Source organism: Tachypleus tridentatus, chromosome 6, assembly GCF_004210375.1.
Source record: "Tachypleus tridentatus isolate NWPU-2018 chromosome 6, ASM421037v1, whole genome shotgun sequence".
In the NCBI taxonomy this organism is placed as follows: domain Eukaryota; kingdom Metazoa; phylum Arthropoda; class Merostomata; order Xiphosura; family Limulidae; genus Tachypleus; species Tachypleus tridentatus.
The window spans coordinates 29,863,289-29,884,168 of record NC_134830.1 but is presented as its reverse complement, the minus strand read 5'-3'; the positions used below and the strand labels follow the sequence as shown (position 1 = coordinate 29,884,168).

General features: G+C 32.6%; 1 protein-coding gene across 4 annotated transcripts in view; it reads right to left on the bottom strand.

Annotated features, from left to right (window-relative positions):
- Positions 1–381: 381 nt before the first annotated feature.
- Positions 382–20,880, bottom strand: part of LOC143252164 (transforming growth factor-beta-induced protein ig-h3-like) — a 44,107-nt gene continuing 23,608 nt past the window's right edge. For 2 of the 4 annotated variants that reach the window (XM_076503874.1, XM_076503878.1), the window contains exons 3-11: positions 18,628–18,692; positions 18,230–18,378; positions 15,554–15,730; positions 14,983–15,283; positions 11,334–11,543; positions 10,669–10,982; positions 7,909–8,045; positions 3,614–3,785; positions 382–3,383 (exon numbers count right to left, since the gene is read on the bottom strand). In XM_076503874.1, the coding sequence (XP_076359989.1) occupies positions 3,159–3,383; positions 3,614–3,785; positions 7,909–8,045; positions 10,669–10,982; positions 11,334–11,543; positions 14,983–15,283; positions 15,554–15,730; positions 18,230–18,378; positions 18,628–18,692 (1,750 nt within the window). In that variant the 3' untranslated portion in view covers positions 382–3,158. The remainder of the gene's footprint in view (positions 3,384–3,613; positions 3,786–7,908; positions 8,046–10,668; positions 10,983–11,333; positions 11,544–14,982; positions 15,284–15,553; positions 15,731–18,229; positions 18,379–18,627; positions 18,693–20,880) is intronic. The other 2 variants (XM_076503877.1, XM_076503875.1) reach the window with 2 other exon arrangements.

The window sequence follows — 20,880 nt, the reverse complement described above, 5'->3', positions numbered from 1 at the left end:
ATGTTAGTAACACCGTTAATCTGAATATTTGACGATTATATAACTGATAAAAACAGATTTAAATTGAAGTGTAACGTTATGATGTGGACGAGATTCCACAAATGTAAGTAATCTTTTGTAAAACGATGGCTTTATAATAGTTTTATAAGTCCACTGAAATAGGACTATTCAGATATTTAAGTCCAAATGAGGCGCGTCGCTTCAAATAAACTAGTTTCAAAGAAAATACACGCTAAAAAATAATTATAGCAAATTAACTGAGGAAAACACTTTGGTATATAGGCGTGAGCTTCATCCAAGTAATTACGTTGTAAAGTTTTAATTCGTGTGTGTGTTATTGCTTATTTTCACTTCTTAATAAGACAACTCTTATTCAAAATCATTAATTCATATATTTATTCAACTTCCACAATTTTATTGTAAACACAATAATAACCAAGATTTCCAATATAAATGTATAGGCTTGATAACAGACTACATTCAACAAAGTTAAACATTACGTATAAATATAAATATTACATAGTTTGCTAAACACTGAAATAGATTTGATGTGTAAATATGTAAATACAATATGACGTTATTTTAAAAATAGACACACACACACACGTGTATAGAAAGAGAAAGAGAAAATTATGTAAGTTTTTGAAAATGTGATTCATTGAAAATTTACAAATGTAATTTCTGTGAATTGGTTTAATTAAAGCTCTTAATTGTGATTCAAAAAGAAAATAACTGGTTTCTTTCCGTTTTGTGCTTATAGTATGTGCCAAAATTTTAAGTTTAACAAAATCAGTTGATGAAATAGTTCCATATAGTAATTCCTGATATAATTTTATATAAATCTTGTATTTCACATAAGGAATAACATCCTATAAAACCTAAAAACAACTATCATATTCCATTATCAATTTCAAGTTTATAGCAAATGTATCGCCAATACCATGGGTAAGAGAAATGTTCTCTTCAAGTTTCATACTTGCACTTGGAATCTGACCTTGCGTGGCGAAGATTCAAGTGATAGAAAATAGGTGGCGTTAGGAAAGTTTGTAATTTGTTTAAGTATTTCAATAGGCCTAAGCACATGGTTGTAACATCTTTTACTAAATTACATTTTTATTCATAAATAACCGTATAATTATATAGAAATTACTATTACATGCATACAAAATATTCAACTGTCTTCATTGTTTGTAACTGACAAAAAAGAAGGAAAATTAATTTGTATAGGGAAAAAAAGTATTTGGTTCTGCGACACTGTTACTAAGAGATTTGCAGTGATGAATCTTTAGCAGCAATTAACTCTCATAATAAATTCTACCTGTAATTTAGCTAACACGCATTAAGTAAATATTACTTGTGAAATCAAACCTTTTTTTATTTTTCGAAATTCGAACGTTTTGCTTATCTTTGAGAAAAAACAACAACGAAATATTGAATCCCTAAATCATTTTGCATCTCTTCTATTAAATAACAACTTAATTCAAGCTAAAGTTATTTTTAAGTGTATTACTAATAAAATCAATACATTAAAACCATGCCATTATTTTATTATCATGACAAATTCGAAGGAGACTACAAAAATACAAACATTCGTTAAACGTTTTTTCCACAATAAAAACATCCAGTGTTTTTATTTTTTTGGCGCATTTATTATTGTTATATTTACATAATTTTTTAAACTAAAAAAATACATTGTTTGTACATGAGAATCAAGAAAATGTACAAACGACTAAATAATTTCAAACAGTCGGTATTAACCAAAACTGGGTACATTCTGTGTAAGTGAAAAATGTTTTTATTTTAATGTGATTATATTTTATTATTAGGGAAACAAACTGTAAAATGTGTTCTTATTTATAAAACCATTTGTATTTTTAACAGTATCATATTGAAACAACATTTCTTTTTAATTATGTGAATAATGACGCACTTTAATCGAAACATTACGCTACTTTTCGTACGCCTTATGAAGGATGATTATGTTATTCGGAGACAAATATAATCTGTTGTTTTTTCAATAAATAAGCCAAACAAGAACAACAAACATAAATACGTATTCGGATATAATTATGGAAATTTTAATTTAAGAACAAAGAGGGCTACGAACACAGATATGTATTTTAGCACTGACCCTATTACATATATCGTAATAACTTGTATTACAAAAAAAGATCGCAATACTTATTCTGTGGTGTAGGACGCAAATTATTTAAGTTAGACATGCCTTTAGCTCAAAACTATATTATAACCTAACTTCTACTAGTCAAGCGCTTGTTAATATTCAATGAAAAGCTCAAAACACTAGCATGAAAAGCAGCGAAAAAAAATATATATACATAAGACGGTTGTTCTCACCTCTTCCTAACTTTGAACAAACTAACCACTGAAAAAATTCCTCACCATGGTCTAATATAAATCAAAGATCTATTTTTCTTTGTATAATTATATACTTTATCTAAACCCAGAAAAAAAAATTCATGTTTTAATAGTATGATTTTGGTAAAGAAAGTTTAATGAAATAACGATTTAAAAATGTAAACAAATCGTTCAGGTCTCTTCTATGGAGCTTTCTAATTCCTCAACATAGGTCGTATAAAAAGTTAAATATTCGGCTTAATTACTCTCAAGCTGAACATTTTGATACTTGTAGGGTTTGAAAATCAGCAAATTCAGATTTGTAAAATATCATAAATCTTAAAGAACTAGATAGACGTGATTAACGTAAAAGAATAATTTTAAATAACTAAAACAAAAGAAAAACGAAAATAAAATGATATAAAAATATATTTTTGTAGGTGGGTTTACGAAATATAAATGTTACATCTTTGCACAAAATTTATATAAAAATACATAAAATGTCTAGTTTTAACTTCTTTTAAGGGCATTTACAATTATTACACTTTTGGTTGTATCACAAACCAGTTACACAACTAATAAGCCCTACCAGAAACATTGAATTAAAGGATTATTAACAAAGCAGAAAAGAAATTAATAGCACTATAATTATTGGCAGTGTTCAATATATCTTCATTAACACACTGTGCTCTAAAGAAAAGGGGTTATCTTTTAATTGCTTGAAGTGAATGGTTGGAACAGCAAACCGGTTTATTTAGACAAAAAAAAACAAACAAAACTTAAGTTATCTTGCTTCAGCTTGCTCATAAATGTCGATGATGCTTAGGCATCAACACATTATCAATACAATGAACAATACCGTCTTTAGTCACAAGGTCCGGCTCAATAATATGTGCATTGTTGACCATCAAATGACCTTTTCGTTTATGAACTTTGACCATTTCATGTTCTGTATGGACATCATAGAAAAGACGTGAGTGGAAGGAGCGAGAAGACATCATGTTGTCTACCACGTGGTTTTGTACAAACTGCAAGTAAAGGAGCAGTAAAGGCTTAGTATATAAGAGAACATACCTCATTCTAACTCTTTAAAAAGTGGTTATTATAAATAAGACCAAGTTGGGCATCGCTGGAAATTCGTCTTCAAATAGTTTCAGAAATTCTATTAACTCATAAGATAAGTATTTTCATCACAATATGAATGTGTAAACCAAATAACCAATCTTTTTATATAATTATCTGACGGATAATGTTTTACCTTCTTCAGAGATTTTTCGTCGTTCATCAGAGACTCCATCTCATGGCTTCCCATTCGTTTGAAAGCCTTGTTTGTCGGAGCAAATATTGTGAAAGAAATCTGTGATGGGTTTCGTCCAGAAAGAAATTCTGGCTCGACTTTTTGAACTCTCCGAATAGCATCAGTAAACATACTTTAAGAAAAAGAAGATGTTATTGCCACCATTTTTGAAATAAACAAGACATTCACTACGACATGTACATTTTATCAAATAAATTATTTTATATCACGTGATGCAAGAGATTTAATTCTGTACGCTCAGAACCTATAAGATTTACAAAATCTGCACAATCTCAGTGTCAAGTTATTTTAATTTGATAAAACAGACTAAAACATAATTAAAAGAGGTGAAGAATATTTTCGAAAATTTAATTACATGTTAATATTCATCATAAAAAATTCAGTTTACAGATTACACTGCCGTCATGTTTTTGTTTAAATTCAAGCGCAAAATTACACAATGGTTTTTGTAAACCGCCCATGCACATAGGTATCAAATCTCAATGTTTAGTGTTATATGCCTACAACTTTATTCCGGAGTCACCAGAGAGAAATATAACATTAAACAGATAACTTCCTTTATGTCGAAGCTTAATTTAAGTCGCAAAAATAATTAGTAAACTCGGGAGATTTATAAATTAATAATAAAAGGTTATCACAGCAAAGTTTATCAAGACAACATTGAAAACGACGTTTGATGTTTGAAATTTTTTTTTATCGATGAAATTGCAGAATAAACTTAAGGAAAATGTTATAAAATATTTTAATAAGAAAAAAGAAACTTTTACAATTTTCTTCTCTCCATGAGCTACCTTATTTGCTTTCAATGTAACTAGTAAAGACAAATTATAATGGGATTCTTCTTGCACAAAACACATGTACATCTTGAAGAAAATTTTAAAGACTGAAATTTTGTAATCCATAATTTTTCGGATTATGAAAATGCTTTAGTTATCAAGTATTTGGAATATAGTTGCGGAGTAAATGTACAGGGAAATTTGAATTTGTTTCAGATAACTTAGGAACGTTTCATATCTGAATGGATAATCGTTCGTTGTGTAAAATATTATATTAATAAAGACGAAAATAAATTTATATATACTATCTGAAAAACATGATCAAACTAAAAATATAATTCGAACTTGTAATTTAAACATTTTTCGCAGAGTTGGCTAAGTTTAAGGGATTCTCAGAGCTGGATGGGTGTAAGGTTAGAACTGAGTTTGGAAGTAAAGGACGGCACTGGGTTTGATTAAAAATTAATGTCTTGCAAAATCTGATCTCATACATAGGTGGCTGTGATTATGGGGTAAAAGTTAATATATTATGATCTTTTTTGTTTTAAATGAAGAGTCTACAGAACATTTGAAATAATTTTAGATGTTTAGCAGTTTTGTTTGTTTTTGAATTTCGTGCAAAGCAACACGAGGGCTGTCTGCGTTAGTCGTCTTTAATTTTGCAGTGTAAGACTAGAGGGAAGACAGCCAGTCATCACCACTCACCATCAACTTTTAGGCTACTTTTTACCAACAAATAGTGGGATTAACTGTACTATTATAACGACCCCATGGCTGAACGGGCAAGCATATTTGGTCTGATGGGGATTCGAACCCGCGACCCTCAGATTACGAGTCGAGTGCTTTAACCACCTGGCCATGCTGGGCCTTAGAAGCTTTGAAAAAACATACAAAGAGGAAAATTAAATAAAAAAGAATAACGAAAACAGAATCATCAATAGTATTTATAGGACTACTCTAAATTAGGCCTAGGTGGCTAGGGGGCGCTCGACTAGTAATCAGAGGGTCGCGGGTTTGAATTCCCGCCACATCAAACTTTCAGTCGTGAGGGCGTTATAATATTACAGTTAATCCCACTATTCGTTGGTGAAAAGTAACTTAAAAAATGGCGATGGGTAGTGATGAATAGCTGCCTTCCTTCCAGTCGTACTGCTAAACTAGGGATGACTAGCGCAGATAACCCTCGTGTAGCTTTGCGCGAACTTTAAAAGAAACAAATACTGTAAATATTTCGCCTGGCGTGGCGTGAATAAACGTACAGGTAAGTAACGAATATACGCTTCTTCTTAGAAGTCAGTATTTTATATCCTCAGTTAAGTAAATTCCCAAACAAATAAAATACAAAGAAACGCACTAATAGTCGAATTGTTATTATAGTTCAACTCATTATTGCACTTGCTCATGTTGTAACTAATTCGAATTTATAAGTACTACGCAACTTTAGTGTTGCTCGTTGATAAATTAAATCCAAATACTTCATACGTTTTACAAAATCAGGAAGGAAACTTAACTTGAGTAACAAATCAAAGTTATTTACCAACATGTTTATTTCTCCGAAAGGGGACCTGTTTTAACCACTCGCATCACTATACAATAGTGTGTTATCTGTCTGTATACTGTTATGACGTCAGTAAAACTCTTGCATGTCACGAATCACTTGAAGAATATTATCCACTCTTTAAGCTACAACATAGCCTGGAATAGGAATTTTAAAAACAAGAAATAAAAATATTTGTTATTTTTAAGTTTCATGTTATTTGTTCTTGAAAAAGAACATTTTTCAGGGACCTTGCAGAAGGAACTATTTCTAGTATATATTGACATTCTTTTCCCCTGTTTCGCAAGCTATTCCCTTCAAATTTTAATACTATGTTTGCTTCCTCTTTAGTTAGTAAAATTTACAATTATTAATACAAAATATTTCGGACTACTGTAACTTGTACGTCAGTACCGATAAAACGTAAATTACTCATGGCCATTTTGTCTTGGAAGGCACAGATTTCGTATCATGGTAGAAACGTCAATAACCTCAACATGTCGGCCACAAATGTAGATAAAAAGCAATTTGCACGCTCTGAACTCATAATAACCGGGAGTAACTGAGACCGGGGTAAACCGTCATCTAAACCAGGGTCGAAAGGTGACTTCGCTAAACATTTACACTTATTACTAGCGTGCTGTTTACCTATAACTACTTTAGTTCCAGTGTGTTAAAGTAATTACGTTCTAGAAAATACGGAACATTTATAATATTTTTCTTCTTTGTCATCAGTAAATTAGTTTTGGTTAATACCATTGTGAAGAAAACGAGCCGTGCCTTGTATAATGGTGGATATGTTAAGTGATGGAAGAATGAATTTGTTTATTATAACACATTATGTTCTAGCACGAATGCTAAGAATGAAACAAGTTTTGTTTTATGGTTATTCCTATAACACGATGCTTAATATGTATATATAAATATACGCTTTTAAACACGGTTTACATTGCTCAACTTTTCAGCTAAATTCATTACTTAAGGTAAGACAAGGTTTAAAATAATCTAGTAAAGCACATTTATTTGTCTGTTGAGTTTTTGAATATGCTGTATATATATATATGTGTGTGTGTGTGTGTGAAACATAATAGTTTTTAAAGCGTGGGAATGTATTCACAGTAAACGAATCATTATACATCTTACGAACTGTTTTTTTGTTCAAATAAAATGTGCAAATTGGTCTACTAATCACAAAAAAAAATTTAAAATTACTTGAGTGGTTTACTTGAAATATTTTTTTACGACGTTCGAGAAAGGTTTGTTTGCTGTTAAGCGCTAAGCTACACAAATGGACTTGTTTGTTTGTTTTTGATTTTTGCGCAAAGCTACATGAGGGCTATCTGCTCTAGCCGTCCCTAATTTAGCAGTGTGAGACTAGAGGGAAGTCAGATAGTCATCACTACCCAGCGCCAACTTTTGGACTACTCGTTTACGAACGAATAGTAGAATTGAACGTCTCATTGTAACGCCCACACCACTGAAAGGGCGAGCATGTTTGGTGTGACAGGGACTCGAACCCGCGATCCTCAAATTACTAGTCGAGCATCCTAACCACCTGGTCATGCCAGGCCCTACTTTCTTCACACCTTGCAACCTTATACAAAGTTCATCAACCCTACCACCAGACTTACAGTTCACTACCTATTTTGATAGCGCACGACTTTGCTACAAAGCCTTTCACCAAACATGTCGTTCTGCAATCACACACATTGTTTTCCAATAACTGTTCCAACTAGGCACATTGCCCTCTCCAGGTAGATATTTTGTTAACCATACGTGTTACACATGGATGTTTCCTTACTTTCTACTCACCCTATTCCCTACACCCTAACACAAATATGTTACCTATCATCTTCAAAAGACGTATTGATAATGTTGTTTGAGTTATACTTGGTATAAGAAGACACTATGTTTTCACTTACCTAAAATTGGAATTTTCTTCCAAAAGCTCTAAAGTGCTACGTTCTGGAGGAGTGAGGACCTTATCGATAATGTGGAGGACTCCATTCTGGCCTTCAATATCTGCTTTCGTGATCACAGCCGACTCAACTCCCAGAGCCTACACGAGAAAGGAAAACAAAAGGAGAACTTAATATCACAACAAGACAAACATTTTGAAAATTTATTGAGTCACGTTTTTAGACGTGAATATAGATTTCTTACCGATATGTACTGGTTAATTTTATTGTTAAGCTTGGTTTTCTCATTCTAAGGCAAATCATAGCACACAATGACGTTAAACTTTCTGCATTTATCATCATTATTCATGTTCATCATGTATGATGATAGCCTGAAGAGTGCATGCTTGGAGTTAGATTTGTTTGCTTAATTGTATTCACATCAGCTAGAGTATTATCTAATAAATTCTGTTCAAAGTTATTGAATTTGATAGGTAATCTAAGCTATTAGAATTTGGTTGGAATTAAAGAAACTTCAATGTCGCAGTCTTTAGACATATTTTGTTTGACAGATACGTGTCAAACTAATCGTTGTTTTATGTTTACAAACTATCACGTGGTTCTTTGAGAATGTTTGATCATTTTGGTTGAAAGGAGTTTAACTGCGTGAGAACTAAAGTTTTTATATAAAAAGAAGCAGTTTCAGGGGTATAAATAAGTAGGAGCCAAAGGAGTAGTGGTAGGGGTTGTTACCCGCTTTCAACACCCACCTCTTAATATTCTTCCATACTTTTTCACATTATTAATTAATAGACGACCATTGGCCGCAGAAGTGTTTTCTGGGACGAATCTGTAAGGTCATGGGTCAAAATAGGAAGTGAGTATAACTTAAGAAAAAATACTAACAAACTTTAAGTTAATAAAGCTATTTCTAAATTATATAATTTTTTTCATCAATATTGCTGGCACAGCGGCAAGTCCACAGATTTACAACTCTAAAATCAGGGGTTCGATTCTCTTCGGTGGACTCAGCAGATAGCCCGATCTGGCTTTGCTATAAAAAACCATACACACACTCATTAACGTAATTTATTACAAGTAGTGACATTTAGAAACTGATACAACTGATGTATTTTAATTGGTACCTTAAATGTTATTCTCAAAATATATGAATAATGGTTCTTTTCTCATATTCAGACTATACTGAATGAATTCTTGCATTATTAAAATTAACATTTATTATCGTTAATGAGAACGATAATTATACAAAATATTTTAGGATCAGAAATATGATAATAAAGCCGTCAATGGGTGATCTGTAATACATCCTTTTGAAAATTGTTATCTTCTTTATAAAATGTTTGTTTATTTGGTGTGTTACGTATTTCGTGCGCGAAGTTACACGAGGGCTATCTGCGCTGGCCGTCTCTAATTTAGCAGTGAAAGACTAGAGGGAAGGCAGTTAGTCATCACCACCCACCGCCAACTCTTGGGCTACTCTTTTACCAACGAATAGTGGTAAAAACCTAGGAACAGCTAGATATGTAAATATTCTTATTCAGTGCTACATTTCTTTTAATTAGGCCCAGTCTGGCTAGATGGTTATAGCACTTGACTCGCAACTTGTGGGTCGCAAGTTGAAATCGTCTTCCCACCAAAGATGCTCACTCTTTTAGCCGCGGGGGCGTTATCAGTGACAGTTAATACCACCATTCGTTGGTAAAAGATTAGCCCAAGAGTCAGTGGTGAATGATGAAGGCTAGCTGTCTTCCCTCTAGTCTTTCACTACTAAAGTAGGGACGGCTAGCGCAGATAGTTCTCGCGTAGCTTTGCGCACGAATTACGTAACAAACAAAGAATCTTCTTCCAAATATTAAAACCATTTCAGCTCCATCTATCTAAAATAGCTTCTTTTTGTTTGTTTCCTAAAAAAAAAGCCATATTAGGCTATCTGTTATGTCCGTAAATATACTGTTGTCTCACCAGGGAACATTTTTTATGGCACCACCTGTTTGTAAAATTGAAATAAAATAGTTTTATTTAACATCGTTCCATTTTGAAGTTTTCAGTTGTTCCCAATTTACTTTAATAAAGATAGTTACATCGTCAATTTATTTTATAAATATTTAGAAAAAATAAAGTACTTTGATGATTGGTCAAATGCTCCTGTCCTTGAGAAAGGTGAAATAAATATTTACACAGCCTTCGACTTTGTTATTTCTATTGACACTTGAATTATCGCGACCTGCTTTAAGGCAACGAAACGCTATTTTTGAAATTCTTAAGGTGTTTATTCATCAACACACAACGACGGAAAAGGTTTACATTCAAACGAAGTTAGAATATTACGACATTATCACAAAGCATATTTTTTATTATGTTGTCTATAAATCGAAATATAATCAACAGAGTGCTATAATATTTAGTAGGTGGACCAATGAAACGTTGGGAAAGGCTGCGCCAGTAATAAAAATATCGCCACTATGGGGCGTTGTGTGTGAAAATTTCACTCTTGTCGCCTTGTAAAATAAAAAAAAACAAACAATTTATGTAAGAAAAATATATATATGTAAAAACGGCTCGTTTGGGTTGAGGAAAGTTCTCGCTCTTCTACGTAAAATTTTTTCTCAACCCAAACGAGCCGTTTTTACATATATATTTTTTTTCTACAAGTGGGTTTTCTCGACATCACTGAACTTATGTAAGAGCTATTGGCGACCTCTATAACGAACACTTCTTCAGCAAGTTGCCTTTGGATATATGTATGTTGTTGTTTTTTCTCACCTTTCTGTATACCTTTAAACGAAGTTGATTTCCTTTTCCTATTGTATCCACTTTCTGGCTATCTGAGAAAGTATCTGTCTTTACTTTACCCTGGATGATATGATATTGTAACAGTTTACGACCTTCGTCTGGGTTTTTGTTAAGCTGATACCTTCTTTCTTCTGGTAATGCTCGAAAAGCTTTGTCAGAAGGGGCGAACACCGTTATGGTGATGTTAGCTTGTATTAGTTCCTGAGCCACGTCTGTAGAGTGCGCTAGTTTAGTAAAGGTCTTCAGATCGTCTGATCGAACTGCTAGATCTAAAACACTTCGAGCTGAAAGAGAAAACGAATAGAAACTCTTTGAGCAAAAACAAAAAAAAGCTCATGCTTTAGAAAAATTAAAAATACTTTAAACGTTTAATTATAATTTAATTTATTTCTATAAGTTTATATATATATATATATATTGTTGTACAAGTACTCAAAACACTTGAGCAACTGAGAAGTGTAATTTTACAAATCATTTTATAATATTTGTTTTCACGGACATGTACTAAGATATGTGATATTTCCTGCCGTACTGTTATGAACAAGTGGAATAATTATGTGGTTATGAAAGTTGCATTAGAAAAAAGACGTTAAATTATCATAAGGAAGTGTAAATTTCACGATGTCAGAACTTACCACGATCTGGGACAAGGACATCGGTGAGCAGATTTATTACTCCATTTTTGGCAATCATGGCCTCTGACGTCATTTTCACGTCATTAACAAAAGTCCCTGATTCGTTACAGTGAAAATTGATGTGATCTCCTCCGAGGGTTCGAATTTTGTGCTTATCTATTACACCAGGTGCACAGATTGTGTGAGGAATCACGTGGTGTCTCAGTAGAGCTATAAAAGCAATAAAAGCCTAATGTAATTTTTAAACGACATGTAACGTAGACTATATAATAGAGGGATGATAATAAAATGACAACATGATGATAAAATGAAAAGCATTACTGACAGTTCAGGTGAACCAAGATGTATGCGAAGTTTAACCAAAGTATAATTTAATTTTCAGGCTAGCCATAAAAGGATGTGATATTTTTTATACCCTTTTTCATAAACCGATATTTAGTGTTACAACATTTCGTTACTTAAGAAGTCAAAACGGACAATTTTACCATATCCACAGGGATCTTAAATATAAAAAAAACAAACATGTACGGGTCTATTTAATTATTAAATTCATTTGTCTATGCAGGTGTGCGTACATTCACACGTCATGGCCAGGTGGGTTAACGCGTGCGACTCGTAATCCGAGGGTCGCGGGTTCGCATCATTTTTGCACGAAACATGCTCGCCTTTTCAACCATGTGGGCATTGTAATGTTACGATCAATCCCACTATAGGTTGGTAAAAGAGTAGTTCAAGAGTTAGCGGTGGGTGGTGATGACTAGCTGCCTTCTCTCTAGTCTTACACTGCTAAATTAGGGACGGTTAGCGCCCAAAACCACTAGAGTAGATTTGCATGAAACTCAAAAACAAACAAAAACATTCACACATACACTTTCGTATGTACATTGGATTGGCAATTTTATATTTACACGCTATCGGAAGAAAAACGGATGTTTTTCAGCAAATTCAAATTTATTTGCCTTCTCCATTCTAAAGAATAACTACCCTTTTAAAAAAGGTCCGGTAAGGCCAGAAGGTTAAGGCATGCGACTCGTAATTCGAAAGTCACGGGTTCGAATTCCCGTCACATCAAACATGCTCGCCCTTGAGGCCGTGGGGGTGTTATAAATCGACGGTCAATTCCACTATTCATTGGCAAAATTGTAGCCCAAGAGTTGGTGGTGGGTGGTGATGCCTAGCTGCCTTCCCTCTAGTCTTACACTGCTAAATTAGGGACAGCTAGCGCAGATAGCCCTCGTGTAGCTTTGCGCCAAATTCAAAACAAACCAAAACTAAAACCTCTTAAAAATAAAATAAATAAAATAAAAAAATATGACGCCGACGCTTACAAAATTTACATTTGTGTCCTTTAGTCCTACAAAAAAAGACGGTGCACCGACACTATCAATTTCCTTAATAATTTTAAATATCTCAATTACAACCCATTAACTCTTCTTTTTAATAAAGAGAAAACAACTTCAGAGATCTTCCTAGTACGACAACCTTTTCGTTCCAGACGTAACGAAAAGTTTAAAGTTTGCTCAATTTTTGAAACACCAAAACGAGTGTATTATGTGTCCAGGTTTATTGCTGTTTAATAAAGTGAGTTTACCATTTCTTTATTAATACCCAGTCTGTGAGTTAACAAGAACATATTTGATACATTTGATGGTGTATATATATATATATATATATATTGTTACTCCAGAACTTAAATACCAGAAACAGTGACAAAAAAGTTAGGTTTTTAGAACCTCAGGTTATATGGTGTGTCCTCCTAGGGGAATATGATCCAGAATTTTAGTGTTGTAAATCCGTATGTTTATTGTTGTCACACTAAGGAACTTAGTACAAAATGCGACCCAGCATGGCCAAGTGGTTAGGGCAATCGACTCGTAATCTGAGAGCAACTGGGTTTCGATACCTGCGATGGGCAGAACATAGACAGGCCAATTTGTAGCTTTGTACTTAACTTCAAACAAGCATTTTTTTTTCTCCAGATAATTGACTTAGTTTCAAAATCTTGGACAATGGTGGTTACTCAGACCAGAGTGTAAACTTGCTTGGAGTTACAGTAACGTATTATTTAACCTAGTATATTTATTCGGCGTAGGTTTTGTTAAAATAACCCACAAAGTATCCACTATGATAATGTATTGGCTTAATCTAATTCGAGAAACTGTTAACAATTTTTACATGTCTGCAAAATAAATAAAGCCAAAAAGATGTTAATATTTTAGTTTACCATGTACAGAGGGTTGAGTACCTTGTACTAAAACGACGTCAAACATGTAAATCGGCAAACCGTAGCTGATATAAAGTTACTGTGGAATAGCACATATATGAACTGCGTTTTAAATATTTTTGACGTTCGAGAAAGGTGTGATTAAGCCGACAATTTATCATTTTTGGGAGAATGACAAGTAACATTTTTTCTGATGCAAACAGTTTCACAAAATATTATGTAATACATTAAGGAGGAAGGCTGTTCTTCAGACTTGACAGGCTCACGATGTAGACTCTTATAATGAAAACTACGCTGCAGGGTTATTGTCAAGATTTGCTGTTGTCAGATATGGTAGGACCGGATGCGACGACATAGGCCGTAACGACACACTGAGTGTTCAAAATCGTTCTAATATAACGAGTAATTTTCTTATGTTACATTTATGGTATACAGTTTCTATAACATATTTTATTTAAGTTTCCTTTTTATTACAGTGGACATAAATTTCGGTTCTAATCTCCAACAAAAAAGAAAACAAAAACTTGTCTACAACTTTGTTGCTTCTTTTAATCATTAACCTCCTAAACACAGAGGATATATGTTCGTTTTCACAAAGTTCAAGTTTGGCAGAATTCCAACAAAAACGATCTTAAAGAAGGATAGCTGGTTATAGGCGATATTATTGCAAGCCATAAAATTAAAATGTGGACTGATACCTTATAGCTTATTTACCAAAAGCTGTCAGGAAAGTTTTAAATAACTATTTTATATTTTCTCTTACAGCTATATTAGTATGTAGCGGAAAATAGAGACACGAGTAAAATAGCTTTTTATATATTTCGAAACATTTAGGATATTACTATATTTATTTATATATATATATTGCGAACCGTGGAGTTTTTTCCGAGCGTTCGTCTGTTTCCCGTTTGTAAAGCTGCGCACAACATTTACTCTTTAAATGACGGGAGAGCAACCATTAATTATGTTGATGCCAAATTTTATTGCACAAATATTCTGCATTAAGTTGTTAGTAATCAATCACACTATCGTTCAAATATCAAAATAGGACGTAACTTAAATAATTAAAATGTAGGCTTACCGTATGTTAATGTTGACTGACTCTTAGTATGACTGATTTTCTCAATAATTACTTTTTGTGATGGGCTGTGTTAGTAGCTTAGAGCTTTGACTCTGAATGAAACTAAGAGTGAAACACAATTAACATTTTTAAAGTCCATGAAATAATTTAAACTGACTTAAACTTTCCCCGTTACTGGGGACGGGTACTTTTGCATTATTTTGTCAAACTATTGAAGATTTAAGGTATGCAAAAATATTATCCTAGGTAACTATTTACGTTGTGACTCCTGTGCCTGATTAAATAAAAAAAATCAATATTATTTGAAAAATAATTTTGTAAGAAGAATGACTGAAACTACGCACCAAGTCTTGCCTCCGGATCTTTTGTCATGCGGTCTCTCTCAACAGGTGGGATCTTCTGGAAAGACTCGTCAGAAGGTGCTAACAGAGTGTATGGACCACCGACACGGAGTTCATTGACTAAACTGGACTGAAGTAGCGTTGTGGCTAATTCTCTAAACCTACCATCTTCCACGAGAATTTCAGGAATCGTTAAGGTCCCCATCCGCCCAGGAGGAACAAGAACTCGATCGATCAGATGGACGATACCGTTCTTCGCTTCTTGGTCTTTTCTCACCAGAGGACCACAGTTTACCGTAATCATCTTTATCAATTCAGAAATAAAATTTAAATTACAGTTTAAAAAATGATCACATATTGGACATCTCCCTCTAGTTCATAATTGAAAACACATTTTAACACGTCAGTTTTCCATAAAAGTTAGAAGTTTAAAACTGTGTTAAATTATAGAGTTCCTGTTGTGTCTTAAAAAAGGATAAAGAAATAACGTTTTCAAAATCTCGATATAATAAACTAAACTAATAATTTTAATAGCGTATGTAAAATCGTTAGTTTGGAGAAGTGTGTTTCTTACTCCATTTGAATAACGGTTTATACGAAGTTTTTGGCCATCGAAAAGGCTTTCAACCTCCACATCTGCATCAAAGTCAGTAGAGTGAAGCTTACGTCCAACCATGTGGAAAAGAAGGTATGGAGATTCTGGTTTTTTGAGGCTCTCCTCAAATTTTTCTCTTTCTATAGGCCCCATTGTCTACAGAAAAGTAAAACACACAATTATGAATACCGTACAATTCCTTGTAGATTACTTTACACAGAAGCTGCAAAAATATTGGAGTGACGCAGTTCCTCAGTAGATACTATTAACGATTTATTTTGTCTTTCATTCAGCTTGTTTATAAGCTCCAAATGAATGTGACATAATTACAAACACTATTCGTATGACGTTCCTCTTTATTATTTTTAGTTTGTAGGGACAAAAAATCATCTATAGATTATTTGAAATATCTCTAAGTGATGTTTCTTCACCTTTCTCATTGTTAAAGAGAAGTTTGATTCATTTTATTTTTCCCTTTAGAATATTATTTAAAACATATATATTTGAGAATCTTTGAAACCTGATGAAGACAGATGGTTCGGACAATTGTACGAAAAAAGCTACTTTTGAACTAAATAGAATGTTTACCTTATTCACGCTTTACAAACAAGTCAAAATGTGTGTCTGAACTCGAGCTACACTACTGGGCAAACCACTGTCTCTTCTCTCGCTTCAACAGAACTAACTGGACGATAATTTTAAACTTTACAAGCAGGACCCAATCACAGTCAACCTTTCAAGTTGTATTAATTATCGATCAGTTAGTGTTTGTTGACAGTCAATCACAATCATTCTTTCAATTGCACTATCATCTTTCAATTTGCACTAATTAGGGACCAGTTAAAGTTCGTTGATAACCAATCACAATTCTCAAGCGAATGTCTCCAAGTGATTCTTTCTGGTCCTCAAGACTCAGTGTGGTCAGTGAGAACAAAGTTCAATTTGTAATAAACAGAAAGATATAATACAGGTTTGAACAGTGGCCAACAGTGGACTTCTATAAGCAAAAAAATCCAGAAAGACACAAAAGTTCGATGATTTAAAGTTATAGATTGGTGTAGGTATGCTACCAAAATCGTCAAACATATAAGATAATATCAAATGCAGAGCAAATAGGAGAATGATAAGAGCCAGAAATCATATGCAGCGAAAAAAAAACGAGACATTTTATAGAGTTAGAAATGCATGGAATGTAAATAAAGAATAATGTATACATATGAACCACAAACCCGATATCATAATATATAGAAATTGCACTGACAAGGTTATAAAATGGTTTGTTTTCTTCTCTAAGATAATTACATGATCATCTTGATAAGGTCACTTAGCTCAGCTAATTTTTATCACGTTTAGCTCTACGTTGTAATATTCAAGACATGGTTATTTGATTACTGAATGTGTAAATATTAAAAATGTAGCTAATAAAGATAGCCCCACGTGGCTTTGCTATGAGATAAACGCACATAAACACATGTGCTAACGAAGAAGTTTTATAAACATGTTTTCTAATACAAACTCGATAGTTCTTAGTTTCAGATCGTAGCTTAATAAACCACATCTCTACATATTTTGTCGAATTTTATATATATAAAACTATAAGCAAACCTAATCTAAAGTATCGCATGGCTCATTTCACTAAATATTAGTGCCTATCAGGTGATTTTTCAGGCATGAATAAGTCAATACTGAGTGCGTGTCTTTAAATCAATGTAAGTAAAGTGGGACCACAGAGCGTCGGATGAGATACATTATTTTCAACCGTACACTACTTGTATTGAAGTTTCATCGCTTGAGCAGGAATTTATTTTTTTTCAAAGAATGTGTAACTTGTTTACTAATGATCTAAGTATTTAGAGCTTTCAAGACTTCCAAAAGAAATGGGCACAGTTATTTTTAACACTGTTTATATGGACACGTAATGAAGTTGGATTTTTAATATGTTAAGTAGGTTGTACATTACACATCCTTTCGTCACGCGTATCGTACATTGCACAAAATCCAAATGTGAGACTTTGTATTTATAAAGACAAGGAATAAATAACATGCGTACGAATTATGATAAAAGGAATGAATTAGAGTGGTTCAAAGAAAAGGTAAAATATCTATTGGGGTTTGAATCCGTTTTATTTGCAGTTCACAGCAAAGGATACAGCCAATCAAAAAATATATTAGACCTCTACGTCACAGATTCTCTTTTCAATTTCATCTTTGGTTAAAAAGAAAAGAAATCTTTAACACATATTTACAAATGGAGGAATAGTTCAAATACTCTGTCTGAGAAGAGGGATTGTCCAATCATTGTCTTGAATAAGAACAATTATAACAAGTAAGAATACAACTTTTAAACATTACATTGTAATATATTTCTTTGTACTCAGCAGATAGCCTGGTGTAGCTATGCTATAATAAAACACACACATTTCTTAATTAAACAATATACCATGTTAGAATACAAGGTAGTTAAAATTACACCGAAATTTATTTATTTATTAAACACAGTTTAAATCTTAACGTTTTCAAACACACACACATATAAACAGGAGCTAAGGAGCTCTAAAACAATGTCAGTCAGTGAATTTAAACAGTCTTACGAATTCGTGTTTTATATATTATTACAAGTATAACGGTTCTAGAAATGCTTATTTTTGTTCTTACTTCAAAGGCTTCGTTGGTTGGAGCAAATAGAGTAACAGCAGCTCCTGCTTGCCGTAAACTATCTGAGAGTCCTGCCTTGGTCAAATAATCTACGAAGTAGGTGGCTCCAAGATCTCTTGCTGTGTCCAGCACGTTTGTCATCGGTTTCACTGTCAACAAATACATGTGAATGTCAAGTTAACTTTTTACTTACACAATTTATATTTATTATTAAAATTATATCTCTCTTTTTCTACATTTTAACATCATGCTTTTATAGTATAAGTTTTATTAATTTCAGTTTTAGTGTTTTATCAGAGTATCGAGAAAATGTATTTTGAATTTTTGTTAAGATTCTGATTCGTATTACACTGCAATTTACCAAACAGTGTCTATCTATCTGTACATACAACACTTACCACCACTACATCCTCGTTTATGTTTAACTTGTTGGAACCCTTCACAGCATTCGTATCGTATTACTCTGGAAGTAGTCAAACAATAATAAACATCTTGATTCATTTCGAATAAATAACGACACATCTTGTTCCATTTTAAATGTTACATCTGTTTCTTTAGGCTTTGAAGCTTCAGTCTAATGAGAGAAAGAATAGCTGTGCAAAATTTCACTTTTAGGCACTTTCACATATTTGTATTTTCACAAAAAAAAAGAGGTTTTTGTGGAACTGAACACATATATCTAAATATGCCGCATTACAATTCAGATATATTCAACTTTCCTATTGGATAGTTTTTTTTTTTACAGAATAATTGTTCCTTTTCTCTTTTTCTGGTAAGATTGCTAAAAAGAGACATCTATATATATTTCTAAAACTCTTTGGTTACTTAACAGCTTTAGGATCTTGTAATGGTGTGTGGTAATTAATGCTTTTCGTCTCAAACTATTTAAGATATTATTGTTGAATGTAAGAAAATAGTTTTAGTAATGTATATATGCATAGGCCTTCTTGAGTACTTTAAACACTAAAATTTGTGTTTCAAATTAAAGTTTCATATTTTAATTTGTTACCAACAGAAACTGTTGTGGTGGCCCGGGATGGCCAGGTGGGTTAAGGCGTTCGACTCGTAATCCGAGGATCGCGGGTTCGAATTCCGGTTGCATGAAACATGCTCGCCCTTTCAGCCATGGGGGCGTTATAATGTGACGGTCAATCCCACTATTCGTTGGTGTGTTTGGTGTGACGGAAATTCGAACCCGAGACCCTCAGATTACGATTCCAGTGTATTAACCACTTGATCATGCTAGGCCTAGAAGTTTCATTACGATAATGATTTATTTATATTAAATACTAGCTTGTTATTGCAGTATTCTTGCAGTCTTTAATCATTTTAACAAGTGTATGAAGTGGCAATTATAAAACTTTGTTTAAACACTGTTATATATAAACATAGAAAAAGTATATAGAAACACGATTATTTTGAACAAAGAAATCTCTACTATGATTTTTCAAAATTTTGTGCATAGTATTTAAAACACAATTATTATAAAATGCAATATTTATTTAAGTTGCTCGTTCTATAATATGTTGATAAATCTCTTCCTACACAACAATTAGTTTTAATTAGTTTTAAATGAATTAAATTTTGTATGTTTATGTGTGCATCGTTCTCTCAAACATCAAATCATAACAAGTTTATGTTAATTACATTTGTACAGAAATTTACAGTAAATTAATGAATCATTTATTTCTGGAAGTAATATATATAAACCTGAATGTATATCATAAATGTTTCCTTTAGTTAACGTCTACTGAATCATAATATATATAAACCTGAATGTATGTCATAAATGTTTCTTTTAGTTAACGTCTACTGAATCATAATATATATAAACCTGAATGTATGTCATAAATGTTTCTTTTAGTTAACGTCTACTGAATCATAATATATATAAACCTGAATGTATGTCATAAATGTTTCCTTTAGTTAACGTCTACTGAATCATAATATATATAAACCTGGATGCATGTCATAAATGTTTCCTTCAGTTAACGTCTACTGAATCATAATATATATAAACCTGAATGTATATCATAAATGTTTCCTTTAGTTAACGTCTACTGAATCATAATATATATAAACCTGAATGCATATCATAAATGTTTCCTTTAGTTAACGTCTACTGAATCATAATATATATAAACCTGAATGTATGTCATAAATGTTTCCTTTAGTTAACGTCTACTGAATCATAATATATATAAACCTGAATGCATATCATAAATGTTTCCTTTAGTTAACGTCTACTGAATCATAATATATATAAACCTGAATGCATATCATAAATGTTTCCTTCAGTTAACGTCTACTGAATCATAATATATATAAACCTGAATGTATATCATAAATGTTTCCTTTAGTTAACGTCTAATGAATCATTACTAACTTTCTTACAGTTCTCTCTATCCGAAAATAATATACAAAAAGAAACATGTTTGTCGTAAATGTCTGTTTCAATAAACGTCCACTGAATCATTGCTAAATATCACATAATTCTTTCTACCCGGAATTAATATATAAACCGGACTTGTTATAAATGTTTCCTTTAGTTAAGGCACTCGACTCGTAGTCCGAGAGTCACGGGTTCGAATCCCCGTCACACCAAATATGCTTGCCCTTCAGTCGTGAAGGCGTTATAATGTGATGGTCAA